The sequence below is a fragment of the Agelaius phoeniceus genome, chromosome 18 (genome assembly GCF_051311805.1).
Source record: "Agelaius phoeniceus isolate bAgePho1 chromosome 18, bAgePho1.hap1, whole genome shotgun sequence".
In the NCBI taxonomy this organism is placed as follows: Eukaryota; Metazoa; Chordata; class Aves; order Passeriformes; family Icteridae; genus Agelaius; species Agelaius phoeniceus.
In genome coordinates, this window is record NC_135282.1 from 7,965,786 (window position 1) to 7,988,950 (window position 23,165).

The window sequence follows — 23,165 nt, forward strand, 5'->3', positions numbered from 1 at the left end:
TGCATTGTGAAACAGCCCAGTGGTCTGTCAGGCACATCCTAGGTATTGTCTGGCAGCAGCTACAGATGTTTCAGGGAAACCAGGAGCACCTTGTAAAATGCATAACCCTCCTCAGCCAGCTGACAATTGCTGCCTGATGTGAGGTGGAGGGGTTGCTCAGTCTCTGACACTTTGTACCCAAGCAAATAAAATTGCAGAGAATTTGCTTGTATTGTTTGCACTTTATTCTTTTTTTACATTCTAAAATTTCAACTTCCTCTACCGGTGAGTTCCACATGTTAAATTCTCTGAGAAAAGAAATACACAAGAAAGGTTCCTTGTGTCTATTTTATATTTGAATATACTTTATCTCTATGCTATTATGTTAAATAAGGTTAACCAACTGACTTTATACCTTTTGGATTCTAAAGATCTCTGTTGTATCTCTGCCTGTCTACATTCATAATTTAATAGTTCCCCTTGTATTAATTCAGCCTTACTCCTCACCTTGCATAATCATTCTGCTCAGAGGGAAATGAAATGGTTCATGTTACACCACCTAATAGGTGTTGGCAGAATCAAACTCATTAATTCTTGCCTTTTGACCTTTACCTTATTTAACAAGAGAGCTTGTTGAACTGCATGTGGTTCTCTCTGTCCTTCCCCAGTTGAAATTAAAATATTCACCTTGGGTTGTACATTAAAGAGATGGTTCTACTTTTAAAAGCCTTCACTAACTGAGAACCTCTGCTGCATGCACTGGGTTCCTCTGGCACCTCCAAGTGTTGCTGCCATGGATGGATAGATGGATGTCACAAAAACTGTGCTTTGCCAGATGTGTATCACTGCTTCGCTAATTTTCTAGAGCTGCTGAACTTTGAAAATCGCACATCCTATTATTGCTCCTTTATTCTTATGATTATTTCAACATCTATTGAATTCTAATCCATTAAAATATTTGATCTAGTATATGTTGATTGGCAAGTTACTCTTGAATAGACTTTGTTTCCTGCAAGGGAATTCCCCTCTCTGATTTTTGGGTAAATAAAGGCGGCTCAGAAACTGTGTGTGGTTTTATTAAAGGTGTTTTGGTTTTTAAAAAGCTGGTATGTTTGTGTGGGAGGGGAGAGTGAGGTTGAGATCAGGGCACCTCTTAAAACAAGCTGGAGTAATAACAGCTTCAGACTTCAGTTTTTCTCCCTGAGGTAGATTCATCTTTAGTAGTGTGTTTGGTTTTGAGAACCTTAAATAAGACCCTTCAGAGCTCTAAAAATTATCTTATATTTCCAAAGAATTGCTGTAAGAATAAGAATATAACTTTCCTGAAATCAATGTTTTGAGCTTTATTTTATTCCAGATACTTGTAATTCTTTCCCGAATGTTGTCTGCTACATTGTGGAGTGGTTATATGTAGTGAAATACTGTCAAATGTGATTTTATTTCTGACTATCTCCAGGGTTTGAATATCGTTTGCGAGAATTATGCAAGGATTTACTGGGTCCAGTCCATTACTCAGCTGGAAGTCAGTGGGAATCAACAGTTATGGTAAGTCCTGATAATAGTTTAAGGAAGAACAAGGAAGAGTTTCCCATAAAAATTGCAGGATATTATCCTTTGCATACTCTGCTCTGATCACATAAGCAGGCTTTCTCCCATGGCACTGGGATTTATTCCATGTGAAACCACAGGCAAATGCTTGTTGCCCCAGTGCCAGCTCTGGTCCTGTCTTGAGTATCACACAGATGAAGGAGAGTTGCATGTTCAGCTCTCCACATTGTTGAGACAGCAGCTTTGAAACAGGTACATGCCAAAGACATCTTCCCTCTCGGAACAGAGCCTGGAGTCTGGAGCTGCAGAGGCTGCTCCAGCTTCTTGAGTGTGTAAATGTAAAGAGAGTTTTTATTCTGGGAGTCATGGAAGCCGAGTGAGAACATAAAATGCACAGCTCTCTCTTAAGGCAGGAAAAAGGGCATGAATCTTAGAGAGCTCCATGGAACATGTTAATCATAACAAATAATAGGTTCTGAGGATGCTTTTGTGTTTTCTGTGCAGGGTTTACGAAAGAGAGAACTATTGAAAGAGCTTCTTCCTGTTATTGGACAGAACCTCCGCTTCCAGAGGCTTTTCACAGAGTATCAAGAGCAGCTGGACATCTTGAGAGACAAGTAGCATGTCCCCAGATTTTCCCTGTGGGGCCTGGTCCCAGTGAAACTGCTGAACAGCGTTACCGGAGACAAGAGAGGAGCGAGAGCCCGGCCAGCAGGGACACTCCTGAAGAAGGGCTGTGCCACAGAGGTCCCTGGATTCCTGGAAATGATGAGTGCAGGAGCTCGACAGTTTCCCCAGTGAAACTTGACCATTGAAGCTGTGACCTCTGTTTCTATGGAAAGTCATGGATATGTACTTCAGGGGGATCCTTTTGGATCTGGATCTCATTTAATATTAAAACTAGCTGAGAACTGTTTGTGCGGTTTCTTGGATGTCCTGTGAAAAGCACAGTACTTCAGAGTACACTGAACAGCATATTTAACCCTGTTTGGGGTTTTTTGCCTGAGGATTTATTGAGGCTCAACACTATATTAAATTAGATGAATGAGCCACGTAAAAAGAAATTTCATAAATATTAAGGTATTATGCAGCCAATAGACTCTTTCCTGTGAATATAATAATAATAAGAGGCTGTTCTAACACATGGACTATTTTTGTACTAGAATTTGCTAACTTGTAATATGGAATTTTATTTGGCCAATAATCAGGCTATCACTACAAAGTCATCTTGTAGGAGTTTAATTACAAAGGCTATGTTTCAAAGTAATTCTACCAAATTAACATGTCATCATCAGGTTTTTAATTTTTCAATGTTTGTAAAAGGCATTTGGGGGGAGGGGGAGGGATACAATGGGGTGGCTCTTTTTGTAAGTACAAAATAAAAGAACGTTGCATTGGTTTAAAAAAAAAACAAAAAGCAAAAACATGGTCTTGAATTATTGCAAAGAGCACAGGCATTTCCAGAAATGTCAACACAGGCTGAATCACAGTAACGTGTCTGGAAATAAATAATTTTGTCTGGATGATCTTTCCTCAGAAAGCACAATCAGACAAGTGCTGGTGATGTCTCTGGACAGTTCCAGTGTTTGCCCCTGGAGCCCATCTCAGCCGAAGGAGCAGGAGCAGTGGGAGTGCTCATCCTCTCAGGGAATGCTCATCCTGTCAGGCACAGCCAGCAGGCTCCCTCACACTGAGCAGAGTGCCTGCACTGCAGCAAGGAGGGAGCTTTCTGCAGTTATGGCCATGTTCCTTGTGGAGTGCTTTTGGAATTCCACTAAAAACAAATCAAGTTGTTTTCTTTTCCCAGAGTGTACTTGGTGCTGGGACAGGAGCAAGTGGAGGTGTTGGTTCTTTGCAGGCCCTGCTGTTTGGATGTGCCTCAATGCCTTGCTTTGAAATGTTTTGAGTAAGAGAATCAAAATTATTAAGTGTATTTAAACCCTTGTAAAAGGGCAGTTTCTCCCCTAAATATCTAACAAACAATATCCTTCCCCTCAGCCAGGACAAGGAGTAGCTGTGCTGCTGTGGCCAAAGAGTCTGATAGTGGGAGCCAGTTGTAATGTTGTAAATCATTCATATGCTGTTGCCAGTTAAATTGCACTGGTGGGAACAAGTATTCTGTTCCTCAGAGGAGAACCACAACAACATGGAATCATAGACTCTCAGAAATCATTTAGTATAACCCCCTGCAAACAGAGCAGGATGTGCTCACCTTGTGCTCATGGATGCAGCCAAGGACCAACTGATGGGATTGAAACAGGAGCTGAACACCATTTCTGGGAGCCTGGTGCAGTCAGTGGAGTCTTGCTGTCCACTTCCATGGATGTCACTCCAGTGGCTCTGTGTGGGCAGTGCCAGGGTGATGGTTTAACAAGGAAAGAAAAAAGGAGCATGAATGGATTTGGAGGTGTTTGATAAGTGGAATCTCCATGAATCTGGCTGTTTCATCCTGCTAAAGGCAAGGGATCCGGGTTGTGCTCATCCTCTGTTCAGCCTTGCTCATGCCAGTCCTAAGGGACTGTAAATTCTTCGTCATTATGTCTTTGAAGAGACATTGAAATACTTTTTTTGTGAAGAGCTCTATCCATATTAAGACACCAAGTAGGTTTTTCTACCCATTTTTTCTTGGGAGGTCCTATCACTGCCCAACAGACCAGGAACACGAAGATTTTAACTTCCAGGCCAGAGAACGTGTTTTGGTGAAGCGGCAGCCCTGGAAAGCTGCTCTGAGTTTCCCGGCCTGTTCCCGGCGCCCGGAACGCGCCTGCCGCCGCCGGTGTTTCCGCGCCGCGGCCGTTCCCCGGCGCACCCGGCGGAAGGCGCGGCCGGGCCTGAGGCGCAGCGCGGGCCGGGCAGGCCGAGCCGCCACCATGGGCAAGCGGCAGCACCAGAAGGACAAAATGTGAGCGGGGGGCGCGGGGGAGAGCGCGGGGGCCGGGCTGTGCTGTGTCTGTGCTGTGCTCAGTGACCCCCCTGTCTCGCAGGTACATCACGTGCGCCGAGTACACGCAGTTCTACGGCGGCAAGAAAGCAGGTAAGGGGGACGGGCCGCTCCCTCAGAGCCCCGGGCCGAGCCCTGAGCCCCGGGCCCCCCGCCCGCGGTGCTGCTCGGAACGGCCGCGTTTGTGCCCGATGAGCGTCCCCGCCCTCCGCCGGGAGTGTGCCCGCTGCTGGGGCAGAGCCTGAGCGTTAATGATCACATTTAAACTCAGCGCTGTCCAACTGTCACAGCTCTGTTTTGATCTTTTCCTGGCAGTGTAATTTCAGTTCGGAAATGTTAATTACAGTTTCGCAAGCTTTAGGGTATTTTTCCTTGTCATCAGTAACTTACCACCGGTTATGTAGCAATATGTAACTTTCAAATGTTTCTTGATTACCTAGAACACCATGTATTTATTAAAATCTGTGTGGATTTTCTTTTCCCATAAACAGACCTTCCACGAACCAATTTTAGACGTTTATCATTTGATCACTGCAGGTAAGACAACAAATTTACATTATCATTGTTTAATGACACATCTGTTTATCTGACTGTTGACACTGAACTAAAGCCATGTTCTTCTGAGGCAATTACTTTCATTGACTTGTGCCTGCTGTGGCAGTAGTGTGGCAAGGAAAAGTTGAATAAGAACTGAAACAGAGTCTGCATGACCCATGATCAGTGTCTGCAGAGGTTGGAGCTGATGGCTGAAAGGATACACAAGTGGTGAAATAATGCAGAACAATTACTGTGTATGTCCCAGTCTTTCAAATCTGTGTCCTCAGGGCTCAAATCTGCTTGTCCCTGCTCAGAATGTGCTTGGTCAGTCACTCATTTTGCTAAAATAGAGATTAAGGTAGATTGAAGAATATTTCTGTTATTTTTTTCTGTAGAGTTTACTGCTTGAAGTGCAGGAGTGAAGGAAGAGAGTTGGTGGAAGTGGTTTAGAAATCCTTGTAAATTGGGTAGTTCAGGACATTGCCTTCCACACCTATGAGCTAAGAGCTGCCAGGATTATGGGAGCATCCCTAACAGGAGATGCTGAGCGTTGTTGCCAGTCACATTGTGATTCCCACCTGGTTTTGCTAACAAGGTTCTGTTCTCTTTTTTCTAGTTTGTCTCTGCAGCCATTTGAATACCCAGTTTGCACACCAGATGGGACAGTCTTTGACATCCTGTAAGTTCCTGTCTATACTTAGCTTTATTTTTGTGTTACAGCTGTGTAATCATCATTTAGCTTTAACAAGTTGGCAAAAGCAGTCATTGCCATCAGTAGAGGTTTCTGGTGGTGCCTGTAATGAATTACTTTATCCCTTCTCTTTTCAGGAGCATTGTACCTTGGATAAAGAAATATGGAACCAATCCAATCACGGGAGAAGTAAGTAATGATGGGTGGATTCACATCATGGCTTTGCTTTCTTTATGCTCAGTTTTTTATTTAATGTGTTAAAGAAACAAAAATGCCTCAGTGAAAGCAAAGGAAGTTGAATGGGAGTGCAGTTTTGAAGATGTGTGGAAGAAAGGAGAGCATTACCTCTATTTATTTTTTGTAATCTGATTGTAAATGGGGCAGAGGTGAGTGGTTCATTTGTGTGAACTCTCAGGGTATCTTGCCTAATGAATGAACATAATGAACATCTGTACAGAGGGAAATACAAACTGTTGTTAATGCTGGTTCTGCCCAGAAAGCCTGACTGGTCATTGATGGAAAAGATTCTCCTGCTGCCTCATGTAAACACAGTCCTGGTTCCTGCAGGGCAAGGGGCTCACACCTCTCCATCTGGGGTTAAATTTACAGCAATGTTTCCTAACCCAAAGGATATTTGCCATCATGCAGTTTAAGGAGATTAATAGATGATATTATGAATAGTAAGCCTACACTACAAAATCTTCTGAGTTATCCTGACAGTGTATTTCAGAAAGCATTTGTCATGGTGGTTCACTGTGAGAGAAACCTTTGTGGGTTCCTCCCCCTTTTTTTGCATAAATGATAATTATGACAGGATTAATGTCTGTAGCAGCATGAAATGGTAAAACACTGAATAAACATGAAGTACAGGAAATATTTCCCTGTTGGAATTATCTTTCTTCTGATGTGTCAAGTGCATTGTTCATGAGGGCATCGAGGAAAATTTTAAGCAGGAACTGTTGCTTGAGCAACTGAAATTTCTTTTTCTTCAGTGTGTGCAGTTACTTTTGTAGGCACTGGGTGGCAGCCCTTGCCCAGGGTTGGGGAGGTTTGCAGCTGCCTCTGGGCTGAGATTCCTTCTGAAAGATCTTGTGTTCGATTAAAGATTTTCCTGTCACACAGATACAAGGAAAAGCTAAATACAGGTGTAACATTTCAAACTCTAAACATCAACAGCCTGTCTGAGACTGAATATCTTCCTGCAGATGTGTTTGTACAATGGTGGGGTGATTGAAGGTCTTTATTCACACGTGAAGAGGCCAGTGTGTTGTTGAGAAGGAATGAAATTACAGCTATTTCATTTGGTTTTGCCAGCCTCTCACCACTTTGATGCTCTCTGCATTGGTTGGGAGTTTTGGGGTGTTACCAGATCAATTTTTTCACTCAGAGCAGCTCATTGCAGACTGTGAACTATGATGTGGTTTAAAATTGCTTCAAGTAAATGCTAAGCAAGAATTGTAATGTCCCTGACTGTGTTGTGTAATGGAGAGAGAGGGAGACTGTGCTCAATATACTTGGTGAACCATAAATACTTAAATGAAGTCAGGCCTTGAGACCTGTTAATTCACCAGACTTGTGCTTCTGTAGTTGTCTGCAGTGCTGTTCCAGCTCTCCTCAGTGTGTGTTCTTCCTTTTGCTCTGTATCACTGTCTGGGGAGCCCTTTCTTCCCCCCTCTTGTTCTGTGGTGGGCTGGTGCTGTACAGCTCTCTCCTCCACAGGACCAAGGTGTTCCAGATGAGCTGGAAGTAAAAGAAGACATTTGTTCTCCAGGATAGTACTCAGCCCTGCTGAATTCAGCTCTCTGGAGCTCTAAGCTGAAGAGTGGGGTTGAAAGAAGGATTGGGATTTAGACTTTGTTTCCCAGAGGGGTAGCTCAGGTTTTTGGGAGAGTAGGGTGGCATTGGGCAGAAATGGGATAGGAGTGCTGGGTAGATGGCAGAGGAAGTCAGTGAATTGAGATTGTGCATCTCTGGACTGTTCTGTCCTTTGTTGAATCTGTCACTGTGTGTGCACCCTCTGTTCCCTGTGCAGCTTGTTCATGGAAACCAGAAAGTAGCTTTTGTAATTAATTGGTGACTTGGAGAAACCCAGGACTCTGGGTTTATTTAGAAAGGAATTGAGCCAGATGAGCTGCTATGCCATGTTTTGTACACTAACTTATGGAGTTACTTTGCACAGGTTGGTGATGGGGCTCTGGAGAATTTTTGCATTTATTTGTCTTGAAGTAAAAAATAGTCATGAAACCTTTTGTGGCTTGTTCTTCTCTAATTGTGGTTTGCTGCAGGACAGATGCTTTAGAGAAGTCAGTAGATACTTGGAAATGGGGGGTAATGGTGCACTCTTGGCACTCACTGCTTCTGTCTAGCTGCCTTATTTCTGAAGTGCAGCCCTCAGTGGAGAACTGGAGAGCCCTGCAGTCATTAAGATATTTATCTCTGCTGTGCTCCAGGGGGTAGGACTGTGCTAGTCTTTTATTAATTGGATGTCTGTGAGCTGATCTACAAGGGACTTCTCTGATTCTTCTGAATCCTAAACTATTGGACCAGCCTTTGTTTTTCAAGAAATGCTGCAATACAAATCACTGTTGATCTTTGTCTAGAATTTACCATGAGCTATTCTAGAAAGTAACTTCAGATTTATTCCCCCCCCCACACACACACCTTTTAACAATGCATTGTGGTAAAAAAATGCTTGTTTTTACTGCTACCCCAACAATTTTGGAAGAAGCAGTGCATTTCTCACAGCTGAACTGGAGTCTGTCAGTTGGCATTGTCTCACTTACTTTTTCAGTCAGCTTTGTCAGGACACTGCCCTGGCTTATCCTTACACTAAAATGGCATGAAATAAAGTGGAAAGTGATAGTTAGCTCAATTCTTTTTACTGACAGCAGCACTTTGGCTTCTTGGGCTTGCAGAGAGTTGCAGGCTTGCCAGGAGGTTTCATGTAGTGACGTTCTGACAGCCTGACCAGCAGGCCCACACGAGGCAGCATCCCAGCAGGGCTCAGGATACCTGTTTCAAGGAGGGAGATTGGCCAGAACATGGCTGCTTGCTTGGAATCTCAAATATGAACAGATGATAGATCAGCATGCCTTTTGACAGGAATTTCAAGGAAAATTGGTTTTCTTTGTTGCATGGATATGTTCTATGTGGGCTGAGCTATTTTTCCTCCTGTTCATTGTAATGTGTCTGATGTCAATACCTATTTTTTCCACTCTGGTTCAGTGACATTCTGACTGTGTGTGGGCAGGCCAGATTGTTGTGGCTGTACTTTCAGCCCCTGTAACCTTGGGCAAATATCTCTGTTCCCTTGGCTCAGAAGTAGCTACTGTCTTTGTCCCTGGTTCCTTCTTTTCTGTGGGAATTTAACTCTTTGGACACTGGAAAGCCAGGTAATTTGATTCAGTCCAGTTAATTTAGCCTGGCTATGAGTCAGGTTGGGAGACCTGAAGATGGTGTGTGGTGGATTTATGAGACTGAGAGTCCCATTTGTGGTCTGAATGAGGCAGAGTAGAATTTGTGTTGTGCCCTGTCTTGTGCAAGGTTGGGATCCAGACCTGCAGGACAGAGAGGGCATTTTCTTAAGCATCACTATGTTAAGAAGGAAATTTTTTAATAGTGTTTTCTACATGTTAGAAAAGCCTTTTGCTTGGTCTGGCTCTGAAGATAACCATAAAGAGGAGTCTGCTGCATATGATGAACTAATAGAAGGCAGAGCCACTGACATGGAAAATGAGAACCAGCTTTGGAGTCAGAAGGCTAAAAATCCCTGACTTTTCCCAGTGAGACATCTGCCTTTTAAAAAGAGAGAGCTGGACACAGAGCTTTGCTCTGTGTACAATATAAATATTTGCTATTTTTCTCCCACACTCTTTAATCTTGTATTTACCAAATAAAGCTGACTTGGGGTGAAATTATGACTAACATGATCAAATAGTGGCAGTACAGGTGCCTGACTCCTGCTGTAAGCCTGTCTGATCCAGGCTTTGGAAGCACCAGAGAGCTTGTACCTGCAATGCCCTGCAGCAATGACAGCCTGCAGTGGACACCTCCTCCCTCCAGCACTGCTCACTAGGAATGTAAACAGTGCCCTTTTTTTCAATCATTTGTTTGAAGTAAGGTCAGTAAGATGATGCTTGCCATAATAATTACAGGCACTTTCAAAACCTATAACTTCTTAGCCACAAAAGAAAAAAATTGCAACTACATCTGTTATTTCAAAACTTGGGAAAGCATTCTCAAATACATTCCTTAAAAATATTTATCTTCTAAATGCTGATGGCTATTTTTACTTCATTTTGTTGTTGAAATCATGATTTCTTTTCAATTTGGTCAAGTAGATTTCTGTGAGTTTCATAGATCCCATAGAAATCAGTTACTGGTTTTGCAGTGAAGCTTGCTGACCTGGTTTAATGAAGAGCATATGAAGAAGATTACTTCTTTTACTGTTGATTTGTTGATCCCACTTAAAAAATGAACAAACAACCTTACAATGTTTTTTTTTTAATGCCCTAAAAAAGTCTTTGGCTATCCAAGTAAGGGAAATCCTGTCTGAAAAGGATGCAGAAATTGGAGCAAAGGTGAAACTCCTTAATCATAGAAGTGTTTTTACCATGTTTGTATTTCGAAAGCATAGAGATAGAAATAGAAAACATTGATAATTGTTTTTTCACCTGGGGAGAGAACATAATGAGAAACAGGGTTTAGGTATTTTTTCTACTTTTGCAATATTCTGAATAAAGAAACTGTAGTGTGTGAGCAATGTGGGAAATACCAAGTAGGAACAGGTATTAAACTACAGGTTAAGTTCTAGCCAGGACTTTGTTTCACTACAAATTGCTTTCCAGCTCTGTCACATAATCAGTGCAGGGTCCCTGTGTTTCAGGAATGGATTCCTGAAAGTGGGTTGGATGAGCTTCACACATGACTGAGTCAGAGGTGTTGAGATCACAGTCACAGACAAAACTCATCCAACCCTGAGTGAAGTGGAACCAATCTCAGGCCTCAACTGGGAGGAGGAGAAGTTCCAATTTCATGTGACCCTTATGGCTAAATCAACAGTGACAATGGCTTTTAACTCAGTTCATATGGTCTGTGAGGTAATTTACTGCAGATCGCTGCTTTAATTGTGTTGTTCCAGGTGTGTTTCTAGATAATGAGCAGCAAATAATGGATGTCATTAGCCAAAACCCTGTGGTTTGAAGGTGCCCTCTTTCAGGGCAGTGTAGCAGTGAACACTGTCAGGAGAATGCAATGGCCATAGATAATGTGCAGTGGGATGCATTTTCAGAGTGTTTGTTGAGACCTTTCTGTAACCTGCTGGTAATGTTACCCCACAATTCTGATGATCACCTAAAAATGTCATATTGAAGCAGGAGTCAGATTTTCCTTGTGCTTTCTCATCTTTTTGTCTTGAGAAGTTTTCGTCACTTACTGTTTCCAAAGAGATTGTGCTTACTTTGAGCATTTTCATCTTTTGTCTGGGTCCAAAATACCAGCAGGAAAATGCTGTGGAGACTTCCACAGGCAGGCTATGTCCACATCAGTTTTCCATACCTAGAGTCTGGGACTGTCTAATTAAGGACTAAATAGTTTGACCAGTTGAGATAATTTTCATTATGTAGAACTCAGGAGTGAGTCATATCCCTCTCACATTGTTTTTTCCTCAACATCAGAGCACAGCACCTGAAATCCAAGTAGTCTGCTGTATTTTCTCCTTGGGGCTTTGGAAATGAGTGATCATTTAGGTGGATTGGTAACTTCAGGTCTCATTTGGGTGTAATGTGAGTGATGTATAAATGAGAATTTTAATTTTTCTCTAGAGAACTCCTTTTACGTACATGTCAGAAGAAGTCGGCACATCTTCAGCTTTGAAATTCAAAGTATATTTCTTAATTTGTCTGATGCAACTCAGGTCTTCAGATATTGCAGAAGTTTAAATGTCAATTGCCCCCTTTTTCCCCCTTTTGTTTAACTTAGCATATTTTTCCTATATATTTGAAATGAGGTTTTTTTCCTTGTTTATTTGTAAGAAAAGTTTCAGTGTGGGGTGGGAATACAGTTTTGTTCTGGGTGAGTAATAGCTTATTACAGAACAGAGAACAAAGCTTACAGAAATAAAGCCAAAGGAAGCTTTGTTGTTGAAAAATGATTCAGACAAACCCATCTTGGTTTTCATGTGCTGCAGAAAGAGGAGTGAAATGATCAGGAACAGAAAACTGGGAGACTGTCTGAGGTCTTCAACTCTCTCAGTCTGCTTTGCAAACTGCGTGCTCTGTCTTGAACCAGTGTTTGCTTTTTGCCTACTATGGCTGCTCATAGTTTTTGCTGATGGTTTTTCATCTGATACATATCTTCTGTAAATTTTGGGTTTGACCAGCTTAGTCTCGTTTGTATTGGTGCCAGAATTGTGCTTCTCTCTGTTAGTGTTTACAGCTGTGTGTTTCGCACGGAAGAATTTAATGCTTTCTTGACATTCTGTTGTTGAGGCTTGTATTTTCCTCTCAGATGTTCTTCATGCCTTTAAGTTCTCCATACCCTACATGGTCATGGTTCTCCTCCACATCTGTTAAATTTTAATATATCTTCTTTGAACAGAGTTAATCTTAATCATACACAGTAAATGCTGTGTGAATGCCTGGTACAGTGGTGGGAATATTTTCTAATCTCTTCCTGAAGTACTTTGATAATATCTGAAATATTGCACGTGATAGTGTAAAACCAAAAACCATTTCAGTGTATGTGTTGAGACGGGAAGGGTGCTTTGAGAAAATGAGAATTTGTTGCATTTTCTTGTGGTAGTCTGGGTCATTTCAGAAGCAGGTACAAGTTAGAGTTAGCCAGGATGAGCAGTAGTTCTTCCTTTTCTCTTTGTTTTGTTGTTTCCACTTAAACGTTGCTGCCTGTATTTCTGTGGGCAGTAGCAGACTCCTTTCAGACATGGGTGGTTGCAGCTGTTGTCATTAAGCATCTTTCTCCAGGTGCATTTTTGTCTGGGGCAGCAGACACAGGCTGCTGCTCAAATGCCCAGAATCCACTTTGAACGAGATGAACTCTTCAATATGCAGCAACTGAGCCGTGTCGTCTTACCTCATTGGCCTCAGAAATTATTAGCTTTTAGTCAACAGTCTAAATGAGTTAATATTTGACTAGTGACATAAATTTTCAATGCCCCTGGATAGAAACATATGAGGACATGGTTTCTGCCCTGAGGAGTGACCACAAAGTCACGTGGCATAACGAAATGGTCATAAAACACAGGGGTGATCAAGGGGATGAAAATCCCACTGTGTTGTATCTGACAGATAACTCCTTCCTTTGTTGGGTTTTCTGAAACTTTCCCTCTCTCCTTTGTTGCTGACAAACATGGATAGCTGGTTCTTTCTTTTCCAGAGTTGTTTGTGTGTTTTACAGTAGTGCACCCAGCACTACTAAGAGTTAGCCTTTATCTGTCCTAAAAAGGGGATTTATTTTTCAATTCCCTGTATCTTTGGGAAACAGTGAGGGCAAAGAAGATGAGATTTCCTTCTACTTACTGTTCAAGTGCTTTATCAAAAAAAGACATTTAAAACCCTCCAGTGTCATGAGTCACTGGCCAAGCTGCTGTTCCTCCTTCACACCTTGCTGACTGTGGTGGTGATGGGCAGTGTTTGATCCAGTAACTCACCTCTGGGCACGGGCAGATAAACGTGTCTACCGTTATTTCTAATGCATTATGTCCCTTACAGCAAAAAAGTATTTACATCTAGGTTTTACAGACTGAACAGATGGTCTCTCCTTTTCCTTCTCTGTGTTTTGGTGTAAGTGTGCACATTGGATGGGATTTTGTGATTGTGACACTTGAAAAACTAGCAGCTGTGAAGCGCTCTAGGCTTAAATGAGATGCAGCATGAGGTTTCCCACAGATCTTTACTTGCCTGTTTTTCACTAAAATTGGAGACTAGATTTTTGGTGCTTCTGCAAAGCTTTATTTTCCTTGAACTGTGCTGTATTTGGCTGTGGATCTCTGGATTGGTAGACTTTTGACTGCATTAGGACTGCAGGTTTGAACTTGCAATGCAGCTACATGTCTTTTTCTCATGGTAATTTCTGTTAATGTGCTCTTTGATAGAGCAGTATTATTGCTGGTATCTGTGAACCATGTGTGTTATCAAGCATATCTTTATGGTTCTCTGGACAAGGCTTTGGTGACCATATGGTGTCAGTTTAATTAACTTTTAAATATGTAAATACAGTGGTCTAGAAGTGTGTAATGAAGGATCTTCTGTGTCCATTTCCAGTCTAGCTCAGCAGTACATGAAGACTGCAGTTAAACAGCAGCTTCATCCAAGAATGTGAATTGAGGGTATCTTTTTAGCATTAGGTAGGCAGCTGTGATAAATATTGAGCATTTTTGTTGTTGAATTAAACACAGAAATGATATCTGAAACTCATGTGAGACTGTTCTATCCTCTTGACTGCTGACCCCAGATTTTCCATGGAGTGTTAAAATACATATAGATGGCTTCTTTTGTTAAAACAGTTTGTTTTAACTGTTTCCAGTTGCAAACCCTGATGTGTAGGCTTGAGGATTTCCAATGCCCTTTATCGTCATTAAATCCATTTACAAAATCTGAAATAAGTAACATTATACAGGGAGTTATTCCAGTACTATTCATTGAACTCATGACCCACTTTTTTGGGGAGATTTTATAGCAAGGAAAATTGTAAGAGGGCTTCTTAAAATGGGAAGCTGTATGTAAAGTTATATGTAACAGGTCTCATCTTTAAAGGAACCAAGGAATGTAATACAAAATTCATTTGCTGTTGCTAAGCTAAGTTTGGTACTTGGTAGGCAACACTGCATTTCAATATTAGTATTTGTTCTGGCTTTCTCTTCTGCTTGAGGTAACTCTGTGATTCTTGTTTTGGTGAGATGAAAAACCATCAAATGGCCATGCCACCTCTGAATGGTTTTTGACCTCATGTTATCAGCCAGTTCGGATGTGACACATTAATTTTTCCCTGTGTAGTGTGATGGTCCTGGCTGGACCCCAGACACTACCAAAGCCTCTCTCTCACTGCCCTCCATAACTGGACAGGGGAGAGAAAATCCCATTGGGGGTTCGTGGGTTGAGATAAGGGCCAGGAGAGATTTTCTTCCTATATATGTTATCCCAGCTGCCTTAGCACCATTTCTGATTGTCCCAACCTTGGCCAGCAGCATGTCCATCCTGGAGCTGGCTGGACACAGCAGAAGCTTCCAGCAGCTTCTCACAGAAGCCACCCCTGTAGCCCCCCCACTACCAAAACCTGGCCACACAACCCCAATACCAGCTTCCCTGGATTTTTGTGTGTTCCTGACAGAGGCTGTTCAGTGTGTCTGCTCAGGGGGGCCAATCCCCAAGTGCTGAACATTTGAACACTTACTCAGTTGCTGTTGGTAGGGTGGGAAAGTCTGTCTTTACTAAACACAGCCTGTGCTCATGTCACCAACTCTGCCCATGTGTGGGTAGGGAATCAGTGGAGCCCTTCTTGATTGCTTTTCAGGCTGGTGCATATCCAGCAGGGTCAGAGCCTTATTAACAAGAAGAACGTGCAGCCCCAGACCAAAGGGATTCAGCGAGTGTAACTAATTGATGCGTGGGGATTGTGGGTCATATCTGCATGAGACAGCCGGCCATGGCAGAGAATGATTTAATTGGGAACAATGGGCGTGTTCCATCCGGAGCTGCCACAGTGCCCCACTGACCCCCGCGGCTCATCCACCACCTCAGCCTGGCTGTCAATAGAGGCTGCTGCCCTTTGGGATCCCGCGGAGCCAGCGCTGTCAGCTGACACGGGAGAGTGCGCGGGGCGCTGGGGCCGCTCGCTGCCACAGGAAAGTAGGTCATGGCCAAAAGTAGCCTTGGCTGCCTCTGTGGAAGTGTGCCTGTGAGAGAGGAGTCAGCTGAGAAAAGAGCTCGCACGGGTTTGCGTTTGTTTTTTTTTTAGCCCTTCCTTGCTGTGGAGCAGCTGGCACTACGTGCCATGAAATGCGTCTGCTTTCCAGTATTTCTGCATAAAATATTTTTAGAAGGGAATATGCTGCGGCTCTTATTTCTGCTTAAGGGAAGTGGCAGATGCTTGTGGCCTTTTCATTGTCATTAGGAATTTAGAATTTAATTAGATCAAGTGTTTTTAATAAACACTTTTTTTCCTCTTGCTTTCTTAACTGGAGTGTGGCTGAAACTGGATGGTGGGTGTGTGTCAGGGAAACTGAGGTTGAAAATAGTTTTGAACTTGAGCTATGTATGCAATATTTGTTCTCTCTTAAGCATTATTAATAATAAAAAATACATGAAAACAAGTACTTTAACTCATTTTAGGATTCATTCACTCCTGCTGTCTCTTCCTGTGAAGATCGGCGCCCATTTGTGGCATAACGGTCATTTCCATGGCAACAAACTGTGTGATGGTGCTTGGAAAGCTCTGACTTTTGATGGAGAATAAATAAAAGGAGATTCACCCACATGCAAGATAATCCTGTTTTCATGGGAAATGTAGAACTTGAGAGGAAAAAAATGATATTACACAGTTTGCTTATTTGTCCTTTTACACTTTCCTGGGTAATGTGTAGGTGTTTCAAAACTGAACCTCCTGGAAGTCCTGGTTGTGAACTCCCTCCTCTGTGGCTATCTGTGTGCAGTTGCCAGATCCTGTAGCCTGGTCTTGGGCACTGAGCAGTCCTTTGTAGCACATCATCATCTGGTTTTGCTGTTCTGATGCTCCAAAGATTTTCTTTGACAAACACTAAATCCCCCTCTTACCTTGGAGCAGCTCCTTCATGCAAGCTGAAGGAGCTGCTCCAAAGGGCGTGAGTTGACATGCCAAGGTCACTTCTTCAAGAGAGGCCTGATAGAAGGCCAGCCTGTGGCAATAAAAGTTTGTAATATTCATCAGTACTTCACCACAGAGTTCTCACTCCAGGCAGTATTTCAACTCCTGTATGACAATCACTGGTTTTTTATTTACTGTTGACATGAGACTGTGTAAGTGCTGCTCTCTGTGGGGAGCAGGTCCAGCACGAGCAGCTGATGCACCACAAGTAACTGAGGCTGAAAAATTACCTTTTTCCATAATTTGGAAAGATATGACCTGAAATACCATACTATTTCCCTGGGCACAGAGTGAGAGTCCAAGGACTTGACAGCACTTCTAACAATACATCATAGGGTGACAGATGAAAAGTGCACTGCAGCTTTTGCTACCTTTAAAGTCTGCACAGCAGTTAGTCTGTCTTTTCTGTGAAATTTCTGTCAAGGTATAAATCTGAATCTTCAATCATGCTAAACTGTTTCTTACAGAACTGTTTTCATTTTTCTTTAAAGATGCTTATGTGTTTTGGGCATAGCTCAGATCTGCCAGGAGGATAATTTAAGGACCTTGAAATTATCAATGTTTCCAGTGGTTGTATTTGTAAAGAAGCTTTTTCTGAAACATAATTTTTGGGCCATTGAACAACATGTGCACAGATGGATGCTGCTTTGTGTTAATAGTTGTTTAGGTTGAACAGATCTGTCCAGGATCAGATGTTCATTTTGGCAATGCTGCACTTCCCCTACTACTTCTTTGATAAATTTGTTCTTGTAAGAAGATAAATAAATAAATAAAGCTCTGCATTCACTTAGGCATTTCAGACTGCCATTGCCTTTGCTGCCATTGCCTTTGCTGTCCCTCTTTGTACCCCAGCAGTGTGCAGATAATTGGAGTGGGTGGGTTTTTTTGAGAATCCACTTAAGGAAAAGCAGCAGTACTGGTCTTTTATCACATAACTAAATATAACCAAACCTGGCCTCTTTTTTCCCTTCCCATCTTATTCCTACTAGCTCTCCTTGCTCTTCCTGCTAATAAATTAGAGAGCTGGTTACCTTTCTGGCAGCAAATGAGCCTGTCAGTTGGTTGAGAGCAATTTGAGAAGCGCCTCCCTATAAACGAATGAGTCCAGCTGTCATAACATCTACTCTGTAAACCAAGAATATGAATTTTGATTAGGCACAGAAAGCCCACTAACTTAGTTTCACACTTTTCTTTGTTGTTTTTTTGCCATAATGATTGAAGTAGCAGTGTTGGTACCAGGGCTGGCAGATCTCCACTTGTAGCTGTTTATAAAGAGCTGTCTGGGTTATAAAAATCTCCCTAATCCCTTCAGGTGCGTGTTTTGAGAAGAGAACCGATTGTTTCTTTTAAAAGGCCTGTGCTGTGTGTGCTTTTAAGGATCCATTTGGCTGTGAAACTGTCTCTGACAGCTGATACAATCGAAGGCTTTGTTTTTTAGAAGTCTCAGATCCTGACTCAGCCTTGCAGCTTGTTTCATCTCCAGGTGGGTGCCACAGTCAAGCACCACCTGACCATCCTGGTGAGGTCACCCAGGTTGTGATGTGTCCTGTCTTGCCAGTGATGTATCCAAATCACACACTGATGCCATGGAATGACTGGGGGCCTGGCTCGCTGTTATTTTGGGTGTGTGTGCAGCTTCCATGTCTTTGGGAAGGCTGCAGGACAGGAGCAGCCTGATTGTCCAGAAATGTTTGCCAGCCTCACAGCTCTGCTCTTCCCATGGCAGAAAACCCTTCCAGAGAGAGGGCAGCAGAGAAATGCCATAGATGCCTCTGATGAAGTGTGGAAGAGGAGTAGCTTAGTTTGGAGTGTCCTCTCTAGAGCTGGAGAACATTATCCCAGCCTTGGCTGTCACCTCAGTTCCCTGTTCAGTGGAATTGTTACCTGGGGGTTAAGTGACTGAAAATCCCTCCTGAGACTCCATTACCCAAGTGCCTCTCCAGAGAACTTGTGCCTCTGTTTCTCTTTATTATTGATCACTGTCATGTGAGCTCTGCTGCACGTTTCCTGAGTAAAAGGGAAATTACAGTTATTTCAGAAAAGGCATCGAGCTTGATTGCCAGAATGGTTTGCTGGCTTTATGACTTTCATAAAGCTGAATTGTCCCTTCTGATCAGTGGCAATGATCTTTTCCTCTTAGCCTTTCATGCCAACTCCCCTTTCAGTCTATGCTAAGAGTTGTGCAACTCCTTGAGCTGATTCCCCATGGTTAGCACTGTCCTGTGTCAAATAGAGCCCTGTAAACAAATGTATCCCAGTTCTCAGGCTCCCTGAGCCTTGCTTTTGTGGTCTGTGACTTGGATTCCCAGGGTTCTGATAATTCAGACAACCTGCAATAGTTTAGTAATAAATTATGTACTCCTGAAGTCATAACAGTGATGTTACAGTTTCCTTTTATTTCCATGGTTACATTCTATTGTGATTAATCTTTTTAATGCTTTATTTTCTTTAGAAACTAGATGCCAAATCACTTATAAAGTTGAATTTTGCTAAAAACAGTGAAGGTAAGTGCAGTCATTTTCTGTGGTCGTGTTTTGTTGGGTTTTTTTCCTTAATGAGTGCTTTAATAAATTCTGGTTTGTCTTACTCATGGTGAACTTAAGTAGTTTGTGTTCTCTATCATGGTTTTTTTTGAGTAGAATAATTGCTTCTTGTGAGTGATATGTTTACCTTCAAAGTTACATTTCTGTTTTTCTTTACACTGGGGAGCTGTAAATTATTCAGCAATTTCACTTTACTATAGCTGCTACTGCAGTAAGGTACTGTTTACTTTAAGGAAAGAATCAGAAAAAGTGAAATTTCTGTAATGTTATCTTATTTCCAACTTGCCGGTGGCAATATTTGCTGTTCACTTGGTTTTGAACAGCTTTTTGTTTATAAAAGGGATTAGACTTAAATAAACACGTGGGATTTTATGAATAGAAGCACACAAGACAGCTGCCTCGAGTTTTATTTTTGCAAGATATAAAATCAGCCTCCTAAGAGAGCATGGTAGGAACAAAAGAGAAGAGTGGAGATGAATTCATCTTCTACAAAGCAGATAATGATTTCTTTGAAATGAAAATGGCTAAGATTAGGTGGGAATAAAATTCTGGAGTGTCTGTCTCCTTATCTTACCAAAATCTATGGATTACAAGTTCTTTTCTGTAGCTGATGGATTTCTTCTGTGCCTTGTGTTCCATCTGTCTCAAGAGCAGGGTGTTAAAAATTGATCAATAGTGGCCAAGGCTTTTGAAAGATACCATGACATTGTGCTTTCCCTAAGGAAGTCCAGCTCACAATGCTGGGGTGGAATGACAACAGCCATAGAGTCTTAGAAGCCTTTTCCTTAAAAAGGTTTATTCTGTATCATTAACCAATCAAGGGAAAATGCAACAAAAGACAAAAATTAAATGTTGCATTTCTGTCTGTCAGCAAACTTTTCTCTAAATCATAACGTGGAATGGTTGTAGGATCTTCTCTGTTCACACATAAATGTGATATAAAAGATCTTTGGGCCTTGCACTTTCTCCCATGTAGTGATCACTTATGAGTTGAGTACTTTGTGTCCAGATCAACATGTGTGTGCCCTCAGCAGTTTTGCTTTTCCTAGAACTGAGAAGAGGGTGACTTGTTCTTCTGTACAAAGCTGGAATGAGGCCTCACATTTTACCAGTGTGTGTCTGTCTCCATCAGTTGGGCACTTGCAGAAATCCCTTTCTAAACTTGTCGAGTTTCAGTCCCTTGTGGCAGTGGCTTTCCTTCAGCCCTGGTGGCATTAACAGAAGTGTCCTCAGCTTTGCTTGTGCAGGGGGCAGAGCTGCCTCTGGTGGCACAGCGAGGGCTCAGTCTCTGCAGGTGTTTGCCTTCCCTGTCCCCTCAGGTGCTGAGAGCAGCCTGTTCTGGCCTCCTTGCTGGTTTTGATTTGCAAATGGTAATTAGGAAGAAAAGAACTAAATAGGCCCAACTTATTTCAAAAATCTCACCCAAACCCCCAGGTCTAGCAAACTGATCAAGTATTAATAATCTTCTTCTAACTGCTTTCTGCTGAGATTATCCAGACATTTTTCTTTTTCCTCCTACATTGCCTCCCATCAGTTTGCTTGCTGTTGACTTGCTTAATATTTATGCTGACCCTCCTGGGAAAATTCACAGCTTGATTAGAGCAGAAGCTGGGTTCCTTACTGAGTAACGTGTTCAGATTTAATGGCATTCTGCTTGCCACATTTGAATACAAAATGCTCTCCTCTGCTGCAAGCACAACAGCTGTTGTGTACTTTTCTGTAGACTGTAAGCTAAACTTTTATTCCTGTGAACAAGAGTGATACAGAGCAATGGACATGTTACAAGGTTAATATTATCAATAGATCCTTGATTCCAATAGTAACAATTGTATTGTGGTATTTCATAAATATCAAGCAAGTTGGACAAAGTTCTGTGTTAGGAAATTGGCAATAATTTCAAAACTGCATTTTCCTTGCTTGTTTTATAGCTCTCCTAACTTACTTTTTCTAGCACTTTTTCTGTCACTGGAGAATAAAAATGTTATTAAAACACCATTGAATATCCACTGAACTTGCACTTTATATTAAAATTTAATGTAAATATCATCCACAGAGATCAGAAAAATTAGCTATTTCAGAACAGTTGCAGATATTCATGTGAAATGTATGCTTTTTTCCCCTCTATCAGGCAAGTACCACTGTCCAGTGCTGTTTACTGTATTTACCAATAACTCCCATATTGTGGCCATCAAGACTACTGGAAATGTGTTTGCCTATGAGGTAGGTTCTCTGTTGCATTTCATTATTAATATTCTGCACTTGATGCATTTCAGTCAAAATCACAGAATGTTTTAGAAAACCAAGTAAATTTTGTTCTTGTTTTACAGCCAGGGAAATTAAAGGATGGGAGATAGACTGACTTCATAAATTGTTGTCCAACTTTAGCCTTCAAAATAGGAACAATTTTAGAATATGAATTAAATAGTATTTCTAAAACCTTTTCTTAAGTTAATCTGCATGTACTGAATCTTGTGTTTCAAAATGAGTAGCTTTTATATGCTTCTCAGTTGGATTAAGAGACAAATTTTCTGTTGTCTTCTTTCTGATACAGTGTCATCACAAAACCACAAATTGCCTCATTTCTATTCATATCAGTGAAAAAAAGAGCATATAAAAAAGAGCATTTTAGCTGGAGCTGGGGGAACAGGAGAAAGAATGCCTTAATGGGCACTCAAATTGCATTTTTATTCATGTTTTGTGAACATTTATGTAAACCCAAGTGGAATTTTAATCCTGACTTCTTTGCATAGTCCTTACTGTAAAAGCAAGTTTTATTTATTTTTTCAGTAGCAAATAAATCCTTCAATTAATGAATCCATATCCAGTGTTGTAAAAAGTCTGAATACTGGAATATCTTTTTGAATTCTGGTGGGACATTCAGATACTGAGGGAGGAACAGGCTGAAACCATTGCTGTCAAGGAAAAGACTGGATTCATCATGGTTTTGAAAACTTGCTCTGATGTAGTAGAGCTGTCCTCACCTGTGACAGCAGTCTAGATCAGGTTAAAATAGAAAGTATTTTCTGTTCTTTCTGCAAGCAGGATTCTTTGGCTGCTGGGGTTAACAGGCAAGGAGGGGTTTAAGAGTGGTCTTTGTTAAAGCCTGGGCAGTAGTGCAGAACTCTTGCTCTCTTTGCTGCAGTTTGCAATACTGGGATTCCTGAGTGGGCTGTGCTAGGAGGGTGTGTGCCCCATGTGGTACCACATGAAGTCATAGCAGTTACTGGTTTATTATAAGCATGGAATTAATTTATGGACTTCTGGAGGTATTGGGACATGATCACTTTCATCAGAGGACATTTGGGTAAATAAGATAGATTCAGGGGTCTTCTGCAGGTAAGAGCTTAGAAAACTGAAAGCAAGATTTTTTTTTCAATTTTGGCCATACTTTTATGATTAATTTGGTTTGAATGATAGACATAATTATGGAATGGAGACTGCAAGGTTCTTCTTTGAAAAACAACCCAGCAAACCACACAAAACTGTCTAGTTTTGTAGGGATGAAAGACAAAAGCTTCTCATTTGTTAAAGCCCACATTAAAAATATTGCAGCTGCCAGTTGAGAATGAGCGTGAAATTGTTTTCTCTATTATTTGATCTTCAACAGTTTATTGATATCACCTATTTACTTGTAATATTTACACACAAGAATCAGATTTTTGATATCTGTGTCTTTTGCCTGGCTGTTAGGCAGTTGAGCAGCTGAACATAAAACCAAAGAGCTACAGGGATCTCCTGACAGATGAGCCCTTCACCCGGCAGGACATCGTCACGCTGCAGGTGAACTTTTCTCTCTGTTACACCTTGGCCCATACAGGGTTCTGTTTTGCAGAGGGTGAAATGCTGCTGTGTACACTGTTCTAGCAGGAATCTAGAGGAGCTGAACAGAGAAACTTCACTGTATTTTCTTTGTTATCAGATGAGCCACAAAGGTTCCACGTGACACAATCTGGATGAGTAGTAACACGGTCTGTGGTATCAAAAGAAACAATGTTTAGAATGTAAAGTATTTAAACTTTTAGACATGTTACATTAAGACTGAAGTGGGTTGTCCATCTTACTCTTCCAA

General features: G+C 41.7%; 2 protein-coding genes across 5 annotated transcripts in view; both read left to right on the plus strand.

Moving 5' to 3' along the window:
* HIRA (histone cell cycle regulator) overlaps nt 1-2,443 on the plus strand; it is a 32,122-nt gene extending 29,679 nt beyond the window's left edge. For all 4 annotated transcript variants that reach the window (XM_054645895.2, XM_054645896.2, XM_077187773.1 and 1 more), the window contains exons 24-25: nt 1,436-1,524; nt 2,032-2,443. In XM_054645895.2, the coding sequence (XP_054501870.1) occupies nt 1,436-1,524; nt 2,032-2,148 (206 nt within the window). In that variant the 3' untranslated portion in view covers nt 2,149-2,443. The remainder of the gene's footprint in view (nt 1-1,435; nt 1,525-2,031) is intronic.
* Nucleotides 2,444-4,274: 1,831 nt separating this feature from the next.
* PPIL2 (peptidylprolyl isomerase like 2) overlaps nt 4,275-23,165 on the plus strand; it is a 68,338-nt gene continuing 49,447 nt past the window's right edge. The window contains exons 1-8 of the mRNA XM_054645901.2: nt 4,275-4,429; nt 4,512-4,561; nt 4,960-5,005; nt 5,622-5,684; nt 5,834-5,885; nt 19,006-19,057; nt 21,225-21,316; nt 22,787-22,876. Of these exons, the coding sequence (XP_054501876.1) occupies nt 4,398-4,429; nt 4,512-4,561; nt 4,960-5,005; nt 5,622-5,684; nt 5,834-5,885; nt 19,006-19,057; nt 21,225-21,316; nt 22,787-22,876 (477 nt within the window). The 5' untranslated portion in view covers nt 4,275-4,397. The remainder of the gene's footprint in view (nt 4,430-4,511; nt 4,562-4,959; nt 5,006-5,621; nt 5,685-5,833; nt 5,886-19,005; nt 19,058-21,224; nt 21,317-22,786; nt 22,877-23,165) is intronic.